This window comes from Parasteatoda tepidariorum, chromosome 8, assembly GCF_982258835.1.
Source record: "Parasteatoda tepidariorum strain Cologne lab strain chromosome 8, Ptep-v5.0, whole genome shotgun sequence".
Taxonomy (NCBI): Eukaryota; Metazoa; Arthropoda; class Arachnida; order Araneae; family Theridiidae; genus Parasteatoda; species Parasteatoda tepidariorum.
Window position 1 is genome coordinate 102,194,744 of NC_141762.1, and position 16,302 is coordinate 102,211,045.

General features: G+C 27.6%; 1 protein-coding gene across 2 annotated transcripts in view; it reads right to left on the bottom strand.

Annotated features, from left to right (window-relative positions):
* Nucleotides 1-836: 836 nt before the first annotated feature.
* The window catches only part of Mo25 (calcium binding protein Mo25), a 31,862-nt gene continuing 16,396 nt past the window's right edge, over nt 837-16,302 (bottom strand). For both annotated transcript variants that reach the window (XM_043041155.3, XM_087169539.1), the window contains exons 6-8: nt 14,324-14,449; nt 12,177-12,320; nt 837-4,156 (exon numbers count right to left, since the gene is read on the bottom strand). In XM_043041155.3, the coding sequence (XP_042897089.1) occupies nt 3,980-4,156; nt 12,177-12,320; nt 14,324-14,449 (447 nt within the window). In that variant the 3' untranslated portion in view covers nt 837-3,979. The remainder of the gene's footprint in view (nt 4,157-12,176; nt 12,321-14,323; nt 14,450-16,302) is intronic.

Genomic DNA, 16,302 nt, shown 5'->3' on the forward strand with positions numbered 1-16,302 from the left:
TGTATTATAATGAAAAATTGTTTTAGGTAGTTAGAGCTTTTAAAATATTCTTATAATATAGTTTTAATATTAATTTATTTTTGATTAAACATCTATAAAGTTTTTTTAGTCACAAATCAAAGTTCTTACAGTGTATTTGAATAAAAATTCAATATAATAAAAAAAAATCTGATTTTTTAAAAAATCAAGAACTTTGCATTTCCAGGCGCGCAGATACCCTATATCAGGGATGGCGAACCTTTATACACCAACGTGCCATTTTTTCTAAAAAATTGTTTAATGATGTCATGGACGTGCCGTCAAATAATTTTGACTTCGTGATTATTGGGAAAATAATAATACTAAATACTATCAATTCAAAACTATTTACATTAAAAAAAAAACCATTTTGCAATGTCTCAGTTATAGGCGTAATTCAACTTAAAGTAACATCAGTGTGACTTCTGTTGCTGCAGATTGGATGACAAATAACTTATATTAGGCTGTAAGATGTTAGTTTAAGCAAGACTGTTTATTTTTTTTTGCTAGTTACTTATTGTTAACTTGTTTTTTATGGCTATTAATTGTTAATTATTTTATTAATAGTTGTTTATTATTTTGTTTGTTTTTGTGAATTTTAATTTAATTGTTACATATGCTTCATAATGTAATAACATTTGTGTAATAACAATTCAAAGTGCAATAACAATGGCGATCGGTGGGGTGCCCAAAATACCAAAATATTGTGTCACGTGCCATTGGTTCGCCATCCCTGCCCCACATAAACCTAAATAATTTAACTGAAATTTAAAAACAAACAGCTTGTTATGCAATTCCAAATCAAAACAAATAACACATAAGATAGATTATTTACTGTTTCAAAGCAACATTTACAACAAGAGGAGGAAAAAAAAAATACAAGTTCATAAACATAAATGGCTCAAACTGTAAATTATACGCATATTTCATAACAGTATACAAATCAATGTTTAAAAAATATATTTTCTTTCTTTTCTTTTTTTTTAGTAGTGGCTACAACAACTATTCAAGATGGGAACACAAGTCAGGATTACATTATTCAATAAAATAATAAAAAAAAGAAAAATGCACATAACCATAACATAGTTTTCACATTTAAGAGAATAGTTTCTTCTACAGTTTTACATTTAAAGCGATGCAATGTACAAAAAATAGAGTCTTTTATATAATTTTTCTATGACGTTAGAGATAATTTAAAACACAGCAACGAACATAGCTCCAAAACTAAAGTTGTGTGATTTTTCATTGCAAAAACAAAAAATTCTAAATAAACTACAAATGTGAGTAACAACATGGTGCATTTGTGACGAATGCACAGATTGCATGTATTTCATATACTAGTAACTATGAGTTTCTTTCTTTTTTGTCTTTTTTTCTTAAAAAAAGAAAAAGAAAGAAAGGAAGAAAATTAACAAGGCCCAGATTTTTTAATGCTTATGTAATTATCATTTTTGCTCATCTTATATTTGAAGAAAACCCCGTGGCAGAAACGTGGCGACATTGTAGAATGTTACAGAGTTCTCGACGAAAGATTTTTCCTTTGGGAAGTGAAAAATTTGGACTTTCCTTTCTGCAGAAATTTTCAAAAGACTTAATCTTTTCTTCAGAATTTTATTCAAAAGATTGCTTTCTCGCACTTCACAAAAACATGCTTGTAATTTTTCTATTATCATTTGAGGAGAATGAAGTTTAAAAAAAAAAAAAATCCCCCCCCCCCCCGCAGAATTTTTTTTTTGGCAGCTATTGATTTCCACACAGTTTTTAAAATCCGATATTTTAATCTGACACTATTTATTACAACAGCTGAATCTTGAAATGAAAACAAGTATTTGCAACTCCCTTTTTAAACAGTTTGATTTGCGCTATTCGACATCGATATATTTTTTCTAGGTACTTACTGCTATGGGATTTCACTACTTTTAATTTTGTTTTTAAATTTAATGATGACTTACAAAAAAAAAATAATAATAATTAGTATGTTTCCCCCCTCCAAATTACTAGATTATTGCTCATAATATTAGAATTAAAAAAATTACATTATTTTTTCCAAAAAGTTTTTTTTTCCTCTTGAAGTTGATGTTCTGTTACTTTAAGTTAGTAACATGTATATTTGTTATTACTAAAAGTATCTTACAGAAAGTTATTAGTTTGTCACAGAAAGCCTGAAAAAATTCTGCCACAGGGGAAAAAGCATTTTTGAAGTTTTTACTTTTAAATGGGATGAATTTGAAGACAAGTTCATTATTACAATTTCTTAAAACTTAACCTTTAAGAACCATATATATATATATTTATCATACTTGAAAATTCCAATTTTATCAACACTTTGCAGTGTGCCTTGCTAATTGAAAATATCTTCAGTATTCTAATACATTTTATGTATTAAAATCAGTTCATATGCCGGTCAGAAAAAGGTGCTAAGAATTAGACTGAATTCAACCCAGGCTTTTAGCAATAAACCTTTCATAAGGCTATTCAAAATAAGCCTTACTTATCAGAATTAATTGCAAACTGTCTTGAAATAAATCAGGCCCGCACAACAATAAATATACATATTTTCTAACTAATTTAGCCTAAAGCAGGGATGATTGTGAGCCCAACTCAAAAATCCTGAAAATTTCTTGAGTCATTAATGACGCATTTCAAAAAATTTATGTCTTTATATATTTAAATCATTGATATTATCAAAACATGAACTTCCAAATAAATTATATGCAGCGTAATTAAAATGATTAATTATGTATACGTTTACCTTTATCTATAATCACATTTATTATTCTACCAGAAAAAATATTTACAAATGAAAGAGATGCCAAGTACAAATTCTAGTACAAGAATTTTTATACATAAACAGGGTTGCCACTCAATCTTGAAAAAAAATTCCATGTGTTTTCCTTGTACATATTATGCACAATATATTAAGAGAAAACAATAATATGAGCTCTTGCGTGAGCTATTGTTGGGCTAACTATAATTATTCATTTTAATTGCTGGAAAAACAGCTGAACATACTTAATGCTATAGTAAATGAAATAGTTTAGTATACCTGAAATATCATGGTTAAATATACCATAGATTACGCTTTGAGTGGTCACCATTTTTTAAAAGACAAAAATAAGAAACAAAATTCCCTGTATTTTCCTAGTTTGTAAATAAAAAATCAAAATTCCCTGTTATTTTAGGTGATTTTCAAATTCCCTGTATTTTCCAGGTTTTCCCTGTGCAGCAGCAACCCTGGCACTCTTGTGTGAGCTACGTTGTACTAACTATACTAAATTTAATTACCCAAGAAACTCAGAGGAAAAAGGTACAGCTTAACATATTTAACACAAATAAAGCTATAGTAAATTAAATAGTTTTGCATAGGCTGAAATATCATCCTTTATGAAATAAATTGCGCTGAGTGGTCACCACTTTTTTCGAAAGACAAGAAACAAAATTCCCTGTGTTTTCCCAGTTTGAAAAGAAAAACTAAAAATTCCCTGTTATTTTAGGTGATTTTTAAATTCCCTGCATTTCCCGGGTTTTCCCTGCGGACTGGAAACCCTGATAAATGCAATCAACGATTTCTCGAAACTTCCTGATCGGGGATTGCGAAAAATCCGGCTTTTTCCCGGAGCTCAATCATCTCTGCTAAAGGTGTGTAGGCTGACTACAATATGCTTATTTAGGCTGATTAGAAAAATACTGTAGACTTTTCTAACTAACTCGACACACTGCTAAGCTGTGTTGCAAAAAGAATGTGTTATTTCCTATGACATACACATTTGAAATTTTAAGAGTTATATATTTCTTTTTCCAATACTGTTATCATCATGTCTGGGTCCTGAAAATCACAATTTTAATAAAACTGAACATAACTCTAGCCACTGAAGACCAATGCTTTCTAAGCATTGCTCAAGCAAGAGCTTTCTACTGTCTCTCTCGCAACCCTTTTCTTTTATTATTACAGAACATATTGCTAATCATCTGGTTTAAGCTCTTTTATTTGTTTGATTAAATAGGCTTTCTCATCGTTAAACTGTTCGTCGTCGGAGCGATCCGTGTGAAAGTTCGATAAAAAGTCTACTAATTTATCCTTATTTCTCAGCAGAATGTCTAAGACGGGCTTCGGCTTGTTAGGATTGGCCACGAATACCTGCAAGAGAGAAAAATATTGTTTATAATTCTAGAAAAATATTTCTAATTAAGCAACATATAAAAAAATTTGTTAAAGTTAATTTCTACTTAGGTCAACATTTACATTTCAGATTTTCAAATTCATGACTTTTCATGATTTTCCATGACTAATTAGAAGAATTTTTCATGACTTAACGAAGTTACTATTTTCTCCAACAAAAACACAACAATAAATTTAAAAAAAGCATTATAATAACATTATTCGAAATGATAGGTATAACCAAAACTGCTATACTCTGCATCTTCATATTTACAGATTTTAAATTTAAAAAACAGAGTAAAGAAAGAGTTGAAACAATACCTGCAAGAGAGAAAAATATTGTTTATAATTCTAAGAAAATATTTCTAATTAAGTAACATATAAAAAAAATTTTTAAAGTCAATTCTACTTAGGTCAACAAAGACAGGGTATCTGCTACATTTTAGATTTTCAAATTCATGACTTTTCATGATTTTCCATGACTAATACCTAAATTGACTAATTCCTTCCTTGAGTCAAAATCAGAAGGGTGAAATGATAGGCAAAGCATGGGAAGGTGATTAAAGGAAATATGGGAGCTTAAATTATAAATTTAAGGGTGGAATTTTATCCAGCAAACTTCAACTTTCGAATCTATGAATTATCCAATCATTCAAGGAATGTTACATTCAGGGTAACTGCTACATTTTAGATTTTCAAATTCATGACTAATTCCAAGAATTTTTCACGACTTAACGAAGTTACTATTTTCTCTGACAAAAACGCAACAATAAATTTAAAAAAGCATTATAATAACATTATTCGAACTGACAGGTATAACAAAAACTGCTATACTCTGCATCTTCATATTTATAGATTTTAAATTTAAAAAACAGAGTAAAGAAAGAGTTGAAACAATAATATAGCTGAAAAAATTACAAAAGCAAATAATTCTTTTTCTGCAGAATTATATTCTAAAGATTTTCTTGTTCATCAGAAAGGAAAGAAATGCTCCTGATTTTTCTGTTCTCATTTTGGAATAAAAAAAATTTGCCAATGCTTCAACTAGAATTTTAAATTTATAAAATTAAAAAAAAATAATAATAATTCTTAAATCACAGAAGAGAGAGTTTAAATGATAATTCGCCCTAGAAATGATGTTTTTCTTTAATTTTTTTAAAGAACATAATTTTTAAAGAACATGATAAAATCATTTCATATTCTAATAAAATATGACTGAGTGGTGATTTTGTCAGAAATTCAGATATTTGGCACAGGATGGAACGTGGAGGGGGGGATTCCATTTGAAAGATTAGATTTTTCGGAGACCTAAATGCATGACTTTCCATGATTTTTTTTAAAAAAAAAAATAGTAAAAATCATGACAAATTTTGTTTGATACTGAAATTCATGACTCTCCAGGTGCGCGGATACCCTGCAAAGATGATTTTTACTTTAGGTACTTTTTACTAAATAATTACACTTGCATATCCGCCAACATTGGAGAAATAAAATAACGGAGATATTACCAACTGAACCAATTTCGAGTTTATGACTACTGATGTTCAACTCAGTAGCCTTGTCAGTTTTAACCCAATCCAGAAGACAAGGAAACTCCTGGATCAAGTATCGGGAGAAATTAGTCTTTGCGAAGAACTTTTTGATGGAAATAACCGGCATTTGAGTTACATGGAAAGGGAGATCACGAAAACCTTCGACGGTTAGCCCCAAGACAAGGGGACTTAAATCCGTTATCAGTCTACCACTGAGGATATTTCACGTCATCACTGTAGTCGATACAAGCTGGATGCGAAATTCGTATCGACCAGTCATCGTTGGGATTCGAACATGTGTTCACCTGAATGCTCAATTCTCTGAGCCATCTTGGCTAGACTAATTAAAACTCAAAAAACTGCAGCACTGGCAAAAGCACCATCCGGTGAGGAATAAGAGAAGTATTTTTTTTTGCCATTAAGGGGTCACAGTACCCAAAAAATGACAAAAATACCAAAATTTTTTTTATTGCTTATAATAAAACTTCAAAGTATTTCAAATGTACAGAAAGAAATTCATCTCTCTATCTACATTTTTAAAAAAGTTATTTTAAATTGTTCTTATACAGAAACTTGCTCAGCAGTCTGACTTTAAAGTGCTTTATCGCATCGATGATAATTTTGTGTCTTAATCTTAATTAAATCCCTAAGGAATTTTTTCTATTTAAAATAAAGCTTTGAAGTAAACTTTTTTATCTTGAGTATAATACACTTACTTAAACTGTGCATGGAATAAGCATTTTATGAGGTATTACAATTTTTACGGCATGTTATATATACCTAACAGGAATTTTTACACTTTTTTTTTCTACTTTTTTACGAAATAATCTATAAAAAATATTCTAATTGATATATCAACAAATGAATGCACAAAATTGTTAAGATAAATATTGCAAGCACTATGAAAAAAACTTTTTTTGAAAATATGTTAAAATAAAAAAGCTTTAGGGATTTAAAAATTTAGAATTTTTTCAACTTTTTTTTAAAATTAAAAAAAAATTAAACAGTTTAATAATTTTTTGAAGATAAATTATTGATTATAACTTAAATGAGCATGTAAAGCATCCTCAAAATGAATGATTATACCTTTATTTTAAAAAATTGTTGCAAAGGTACTGTGACCCCTTAATGGATATTTTATCACAATTTTGGGTTTTTTTTACTTTCTTCAACAAATACGGAAAAAATTTGAGAATATACAGGTAAACAGGAGATAGTGGTAGATTGCAGGAATCTTGGTTAGAAAACAGGAGACTCGGCAGGTATGCACCTGATGAATGAATTGATATTTGAAAAAAACTGTATTAACATCAAGTGTCATCCACTACGAGTTCAAAAAAATGTATCTGAACTTGAGTGGATGAAAAAAAGTATTTTATGAACAATTGAACATTTGAACTAGATAATAGGGAGAGTGTGAATTAATAGTAGGAACGTGGTATCAGACAACTATAAAAGTATACATTTGGAGATGTTAACCACACGTGCTAACATTGAATTTATCTGACAGAGCGAATATGAAACACTTAAATGTGCACAATAAACAATTTTTTTCGTTCAATAAGTTAAAAAATTATTACTGATGTTATCTTTAAAATTGAGCAAAAACTGAATCGCTTACAGTAAAATTTAAAACAATGACCAACGGAAATTCCATTTCGTTTTTCGCTCATCCCTATGTAATAAATGAATTATTTATTTGACAAAACTGTATTTGAACTTGAATGGATGAGTAAAAAGTATTGAAAATTTGAACAACATATTGGGAGAACTTAAGAGTAGGAATTGAAAAAAAAAGTTCAAAAACATTTATAATAACTAAGGCCCGGATTTTGATGACATTTGCATTTTTTTGCATTTTTGGAAATTTTTTGTCCTTTAGAGCATTTTTTGAGATTTATAGGGCATTTTCTTTAAATTTAGGGATGTATTTTGCATTTTATAGCATTTTTTAAATTTTTTGTTAATTTTTATTATTTTTTATAATTTTTTATTATTACACTGGCTTTCAAACAATGAAGAAAATCTCTAGGACATTAAAAGGGGAAGCAACATCTTTTCAAATTGAAGAAGAATTGTCAGTAAGTGTGACCGTCCTTTTCAAGTACGCACCAATAGCATCAGTAGACGTTGAAAGAAGTTTCTCCTGGTATAAAAATTTGCTTTCAGACAAGAGACGCTCGCTTACATTTCAAAATATTAAAAAAAAAAAAATTTAATAATCCACTGTAATTCTGATATTTAGTAATATTATGAGATGGAAGTTGTTATATTCATTTAAGTTTCTATACAAAATGAAAATGTTTTGGAGTCAATATATTTTCTTTTTTATGTTATTTCAGGATATAAAACATATTTTTTAAACTTTAATGAACGTAGAACAAGTATTGCATTGCTTTATATTTTTTTAAACGACTCATAATAATTTTAAAGAGTAAAACATTGTTTTAGTTCAACTTTTTTCTTCTAGTTTTTTACTTCCATTTAAGTTATGTCATAAGACATTTTTAGCACAATTTTAGCATTTTACGGGCATTTTTTTGCACTTTTTAAGGGCATTAATTGAGATTTTTTAGGTCATCAAAATCTGGGCTCTAATAATAACTAATATTAGGAATAAGGGAGATCTTAATAGCATGAAAGAGATTGCAACCCCTACAACATGTTATAATGTTTAAAAACAAACCAAAAAAACTATATAAAATAAAGCATTTTCAAAACATAATGCAATAATTTTAACAAATTTGAACATAATTAACCCAAAAACTCAATTAAAGCATATTTTAACTATGCATAATTTTAAAAAAAACTGAGGTGTTAACCAATCCTCAAATCATAAATAATTTTGAAAACTACAGAAGTTAATTAAATTAAATAAAGATAAAGGTGTGAGAAATCACAAAATATTCACAAGGTATGAATTATTTTGTCAAACTGAAAAGTTATTAAAACAAGTACCTAAAATTTTCATTGGAACACAGAAAAATAGATTTTGGTTGCCTTTCTAAGTTTAACTATTCAAAATACTATTATTTATTCGAATTATTAAAAAATTATTCAACGTTAAGTTTAACTATTCAAATTATTATTGTTAACTATTCCAATCATAGTTGGTAAGGTTTAGAACAGAATGGATTAATCCACGGTTTAAACCGCCCTGTCCAAAATCCATCCACTCAAATTATGTCACAATTTTTTAAAAAAAATAAAATGTTAATATTTGAACAAGAAGCAAAATGAAGACAATATTTTGTTTTATTAAAAAAGTTGATTATTATTTTTAATATTGCATTATTTATCCTTACGCAGAAACATAATTTATCAGTACTAAAAGCATATTTAGTCATATTTTAGGGATGAGGTATTCACTTTTGTTGTTCTGTATATTAACATTAAAAAAGTGCTATTCGAAATAAAGTCGGTGATCCATAAAACGATCCTTTGAACAAAAGACATTTTAAGAGTACACAAAACAAGTTAATCTGAATCCCTTCCTACTTTGTTAAATTAAAATTTATGCTTTTTTTCAACAAAAAAAAATTTCCATTTTTAGAAATTAAATTTATGCAATCATAAGACTCTAAAAAATTCTTTTTTTAAAAAAAAATTGCAAATGAAGACAAAAAGGATAAAAGGAAAAAAAAGAGAAAAACGAAGAAAATTAGGTGAGTTTTATTTACTGTGTATAAGCTGCAAGTATATAGAATTCATAAAATAAGTTAATAATATAGGGAAAACATGGAAAATAATAAAGATTAATGAAAAGAGAAGAAAAAAAAATTTAAAAAATATTTAAAAAGAAATTAAAAAGCTGTAAAACATCATAATGAAAAGATATAATCTCTTCGTCTGTAATAAAGCATAATATCTTTACATTCAAAATAAAACATTAAAAAAAAAAAAAAAAAAAAAAAAAGAAGAAAAAAACATTCTTTAAACAACACTCTTGAAAGATTCTAATACTTGTAAGTTCATTTAAATTCACTACTCACTTTATAGATTTTGTTCTGTATCTTCTGTTTTTTTGCTTGATATGTTTTATTTCGTTCAGATTTTTTTTTTTTACTTAATGCAATCTACTTTTGCTTTAAATTTTTTTGAGTCTTCCTCACACGATTGCATTGATATATCATATTTTGCTTTGGCTATATTGATACAATGTTAGAAAGCACTTCTTTTCGCAGATATAATCGTTTGAGCTGATGAAGAGATTATATCATTTCTTTGTTGTACAACTTTTTAATTTGTTTAAAAAAATATTTTATTTCAATAATTCTTTTTGTTCTCTTTTCATTAATCTTTATTATTATCCACATTTTCTCAATATTTTTTAACTATATATATATATATATATATATATATATATATATATATATATATATATATATATATATATATATATATATATATACACACACACACACACAGTACAGAACCCGTTATCCGTAAATCAGAAAACAGGAACGAAATTCGATAAATTTTCCCGCCATTTAAAAAAGATTTTTTTTTTCCTCGTAAGATTCTAGGATTTTTCTATTTTTTTTTTAAAGATGTTTACCTTCTTACACTTCTTTAAAAATACATTCTTTCCTATTTCTCTAGAAATAACTAGAGAAACATTTTATAACCTCAGAGGCATTTATATTATGTGATTTTTCATACTTCTCAATTAAAAGTTTAAAGTTTTTAGAGGTTTGAAGGACCAACTATAAATTACAAGCAGAAATTAGAGTTTTTGAACACCCTATGCCAAAAATGTAGGAATAAGTCTGTAACTTGTAACAATTATTTTAGTATCATAGCTGCCAACATGGATAGGAATATATCCCGTAGATTTTACAAAATAATAAAAATTTCATGGTAATTGTTACCTAATGAGCTAAATATTTTATACAAAGGGAAATTTAGGGATTTTTATAGTCATCAAAATAGAAAAAACTGCACTATTTTCCAGTTATGATTGACATTAAACATACTTGAAATGTTATTTATTATGTTTACTCATAATTTTGAATATTAATAGGCATTTAATTCATCACAGAAAATTTAAAAAATTGTTTTAATTAATTTAAAAAGAGAGTTCTGAATAAAAATAAACTGAACATTTTAGAGCAAAAAAAAGTTTTGAACTTATTTCTATACATGAGGCTCGCTTCATTAGACATTAGTAATACTTATTTAAATATTCAAGCAATAATCTACAAAAATTCTATTTCAATAGGGATTTTTTTTTAGGAAAATTACTAAATTTTAGGGAATTTTCTAAAATGTTCAAAAGCCAGGAGCATTTTAATTAAACCAGTAGACCAGGAGAAACTAGCAAAATCCAGTATTCTACTAGAAAATCCATTAGAGTTGGCAGCTATGTTGTATTTTTAAGCGATAATTGCACAAATCAAATAAATTTTATAACTATTATAATAAGAAAAAAATATAAACAACTTTAAAATATTGTAAATTTTTTAAATCAATGAATTTCTTTTTTAAAAAAGAATCAGTTACAGTACACTCTCGATTATCCGTGCGCGGATTATACGGTTTGCGGTTTATCCGTGCTCCTTTCGGAGTCACAAAATTTTTTTTAAAGAGAAACATTTTCAAGATTATGATGCATGTAAAATATATCTTGTCAAATCAGTCTCGCCATTTATTAACAGAATATGAATCTAATGTTTGTATTGATAATAATCGCTGCAATAGTGATTCATGAAGTTATAACACTACCAAATTTTTGAAATCAATATTCATTATTGGATGCAGTATATGGAATATCATGGTCAAAGGTAAAATCATTATCACGATCGTGGAGAAAGATCGCTTGATGAACAATCTTCTTCAGATATTGAAGAATATGATAACAGTATTTTTGAACAAGGAAAAGAAATCGAAGGTTTCTTGATAAGGAAAATTCGTTTCAAAGTGATGTATGTGAGCTTGACTTCCAGTATTTAACAGATGAGTAAATTGTTACTAACTGTGTTGTTAAATCAAATAGTGATAATGCAGAAGATGTAATAAATGAGGGAAATACAATTCCTGACTCTGCTGCTCTACAATCTGTGGAAACTTATTAGATTGATTATATGGGAGAACGAGGATTTGATTATGGTGACATTACTATGGTACGTAAAATATGTGTCAATATACGGCAAGAGATGAACAAACAGCAGAAGCAAAGACGCATTACACATTTTTTTAAGCAGTAAATGTTAAATTCCTAGTTTGATGTTATACAGCATGCAAATGTAAGTAATTTTTATATTTTTTGCACTGATGTTAATTTTTTCTTTAATAAAAAGGAGTTTTCGGATTATCCGTGTTTTTCGATTGTCTGCATGACCCGTCCTGGTGATCAACCCTGATAATCGGGAGTGCACTGTATTTAAACCGTGATTAACAAACCACAATTTTTCGATGAAAAAAAATCAACAGAGTAAAACAGAAGAGACATAAAATGGTTGACTCACCTTAAAGACGTGGAAAGCTTCAAATTGTATATTCCTACTCCTTTCTTTTAACATATTCATCATGAGTTTTAAATTATCAGGGGAGCTAATATATCGAGTCATAATCGTAAAATTATGCCTGTCTAACAACAACTCTCCTAGAAGCTGAAAAATACATCAATGCATTATTACTCTTTCTATAACACAAAAAAATTTATAACTGCCAACACGGATAAGATAAAATTCAGCAGGATTTACAAAAAATATATAAATTTCATGATAATTGTTGCAAAATATTTTACACAAAGGGAATTTTATAGTATATTTTCCAATTATGATTTTACATTAATTATCTTGAAATGTTATGCAGGGGTCTGTCCAGACATTTTGCGAAAGGTGCGATTTTGTAATTTGTGCGTTCTCGTAATTTGTGAATATAAAATAAACGTTAAGTCTCATTCTTTCAACCAGGGTCCTGCTTTTGTGAATTTATGCAAATAGGGTCCTGTTATTGCAAAAACCTTTTTCAATGAGTTTTTAAATTGTAAAGACATACAAGATTATGCTCAACACTGCAAAATTATAATTTAAAAAAACAAACAAATTTTAGAAAATAAACAGCAATTGCTGCTAATAAATTAGAGATGCAACATACAAATATTTGGTATTTAGCCTATACTGCTGAACGCAGAATATTCATTTTGGATGAATAAATGAAGAATCCTCTGCCGAAGACAACGTTTACATCCATCTTTCTTGTTTTCTGCCCTGGGAAGGGTTTATTCGATTTACAGAACAATAATGAAGATAAACAAATTTGTTAAGGGTTCGATTAAAAGATAAATTATTTTGTGAAGAGTCCGTTTTTAATGTAAAATATTTTGTGAAGGGTCCGTTTTTATGAAATAATAGTTTGTGAGGGCTCTGTTAACAGACCCAAATTTCTTCTTAACAGACCCTTGTTATGTATTATTATTATTCATAATTTTGAATAGATATAGGCATTTAATTATTCAGATAACTAACTGAATTTTGTAAATGAGGCCTGCTTTATTATGTATTAGTGACACTTTCACTCAATTTTAAGGAATTGTCTAAAACGTACGAAAACCAGAAGAATTTTTATGAAACCAGTAGACCAAGAGAAACTGGTCAAATCAAGTAGTCTACAAAATCCACAACACTGCCAACAGTAATAATTCTGTAGTGTCACAACTAACAGAAAATATGATGTGAGTTCTAAAAATTTATTTCAAAACAGGGTATCTGCTACATTTTAGATTTTAAAATTAATGTCTTTCCATCTCTAATTCCAAGAACTTTTCATGACTTAAAGAAGTCACTATTTTCTCCGACAAAAACAGAATAATAAATTTAAAAAGCATTATAATAACATTAATTAAAATGATATGTATAACCAAAACTGTTATCCTCTACATCTTCATATTTATTGATTTTAAATTTAAAAAACAGAGTAAAAAAATAGTTGAAGCAATAAAATAGCTGAGCAAATATTTTTTTCTTCCTTTTTTTCTGCAGAATTATATTCTAAAGATACTTCTCTTGTTCATCAGAAAGGAAAGAAATACTCCTGATTTTTCTGTTCTCATTTCGGAATTAAAAAAATTTGCCAATGACTGGCTTGCTTCAGCTAGAATTTTAAGTTGATAAAATAATAAAAAGATAAATAATAATAATTCTGAAATCCCATAAGTTTAAAAATTCATAGATTCGGAACACCAAGAAATGGGGGGGGGGATTCCATTTTAAAAATCATATTTTTCAGCAACCTAAATCCATGACTTTCCATGATTTGTATTAAAAAATAGTTAAATTCATGACAGATTTTGTTAAATACCGAAATTCACGACCTTCCATGATTTTTCATGACTTTCCAGGTGCGCGGATATCCTGTTAATACACAAATTCTTAAAAGGAAGAAACAAACTCAAATTATCTCTTTTTAAAAAAGAAAATCAGAAGAGAAAAATTGTGCAATATCGTAAATTGAGCTTAACTTGATCAAGATAACTAACTATAGCTTGATACATTTTTAAAGAAAATCTGCTCTGAGCTCTGTTTCGTTAAAATATGCTCGTTGCATTACAATATCATGTACGCATTTAGATTTCTGTAAAAATCATAATTTGGTGAGAAATAAGACTTACTTTGAGAGATTGCCTTTTGGTGACATAGTTTTCTGAATTCAGTAAGTGCTGATAGTGGCTGAAAACTCTGTCATAATTCATTTCAAGGAACTCAGAACACAAGACTTTATGTCTTGTTAACAACTCCTACAAAAATAGATTTACATTTCAATTAATTAACAACACAATTTTAAACAGAATATTTTTTTTCTTCAAAAAATATATAATATAAATTTTTAAAAAAACTGTGATTTCAATACTGCAATCACTAGTTTCCCAATGGTGACCCATTTGGTCTGATAAAGACACTGGCATACCTGCCAACATTGGAGAAATGAAATAACGGAGATTATTACTAGTGACATTTTTTGGGCTATTAGCAAGTTTTGATACATCATGCATAATCATGTAAGTCAAAAAGAGAAATTCAAAATTGAAATAATATAAGCACATACATAGTACTTCAAAAAAATAAAATAATTAGGCATGGTAGGCAAATTTTGACAGTTGACGGTTTTAACCGTCATGTCAAAAAAAGCAACCTTTTGACATAGTTTTTGAAAATTGTCAAAACCCCAAAATTTTGGCTTAAGGAAAATTATTAACTATTATAAATATGAAGCGATTTTAAAATACATAAAATTAAAAGTGTTCCATCAATTATGTTCTTGAATTATCTTAACATAAAACTCTTATTGTTTTGAAAAATACTGTTAAAAACCCAAATTTTGGTCTAGAAAATATTAAATTATTATAAATAAAAATGTGTCAAGTTGCAATTTATCCAATCCCTCTATTTGTTTTAATACTGAAAATAAAAACACAGAAACAATTATCTTATAAGAAAACACTTCAAAACCCTCTTATGCCTTTATACATAAAATCAGTTTTTATTTACTTCCATTTTTAACTCCTCTTTTCCCCAAAGAAAGTATTTAAAAATAAAAAAATTATTTTTTGAAGTCCCCTCTACTCCAAGTTCATTTTTTAGTTTTATATAAATAAGACTGAAATTTGAGAATGTTCATACAATGTAAACAATGTCTTTTTGCATAATTCGTGGTGAAAATCAACATGGAAAAGAAAAAAAGATCTCGTTTTACAAAAGGGAAAATTAATTTTAAAAATACCCAATGAAAAAAACACCTTTAAGGGCATCTAAAAAATGAAATTAGAAAATACACATCCTGCCCTCTTTTATGTTTTAAAAGGAAAAAAAATTTATGGCAGAACTGCTGAAGAGGAGATACCAAGCAACAGAACCAAATAATTACACAAAGCAAATGGGTTCTACTTTCCAACATTAAAAGCAAGTTCACCGACAAGAACAGGGCCTTGTGTTAACTAAGGGTCAAGTTATGTGTTGTGATTTTCTCAAAGAATGAACAACAAAATTAGATAAAAATTAAATGAGCTAGAAATCATAAAGCAAAACAGTGTCATTAAGAGGATTATGGGCAACATTCTTGTTTTTTTTAAAAAATGAAATAAATAAAAACCATAAATTTGATTTAATTCAGTTATTTTTTATAGATGCTTTAAACAATTACAACTTACTACGAAGTAAATTTTATTAATATAAATATTATAAAAATATTTTTAAAATAAATCCCAATACATTTGAGATTATATTACTGCTTCAAAAAATCATTTTACAGTAATATAAATTACATGCAAATACAAGACTCAAAATTATTGAAAAGGGAATGGAAATAAATAACTATTAAGTATGAAAACTTGCATCACTGTTAATTATAGAAAACTTACAAAATAATCAAAACAAAAAATTTTGCATTCTAAAAAGTCCCCAAAATTAAATAATAAAATAAGATTTTTTACAAAAAAATAAATAAATAAATTATAAAGTGTATAATATATAATAAAATAAGTAGATGATACTGCAATTCTGCTAACTGAAACATATTAATAGCGCAAAATAATTATGATAAACTTTGAAAATATTAAAATCAATAAAAAAAAGCTTTAATAATGCTTTGCAC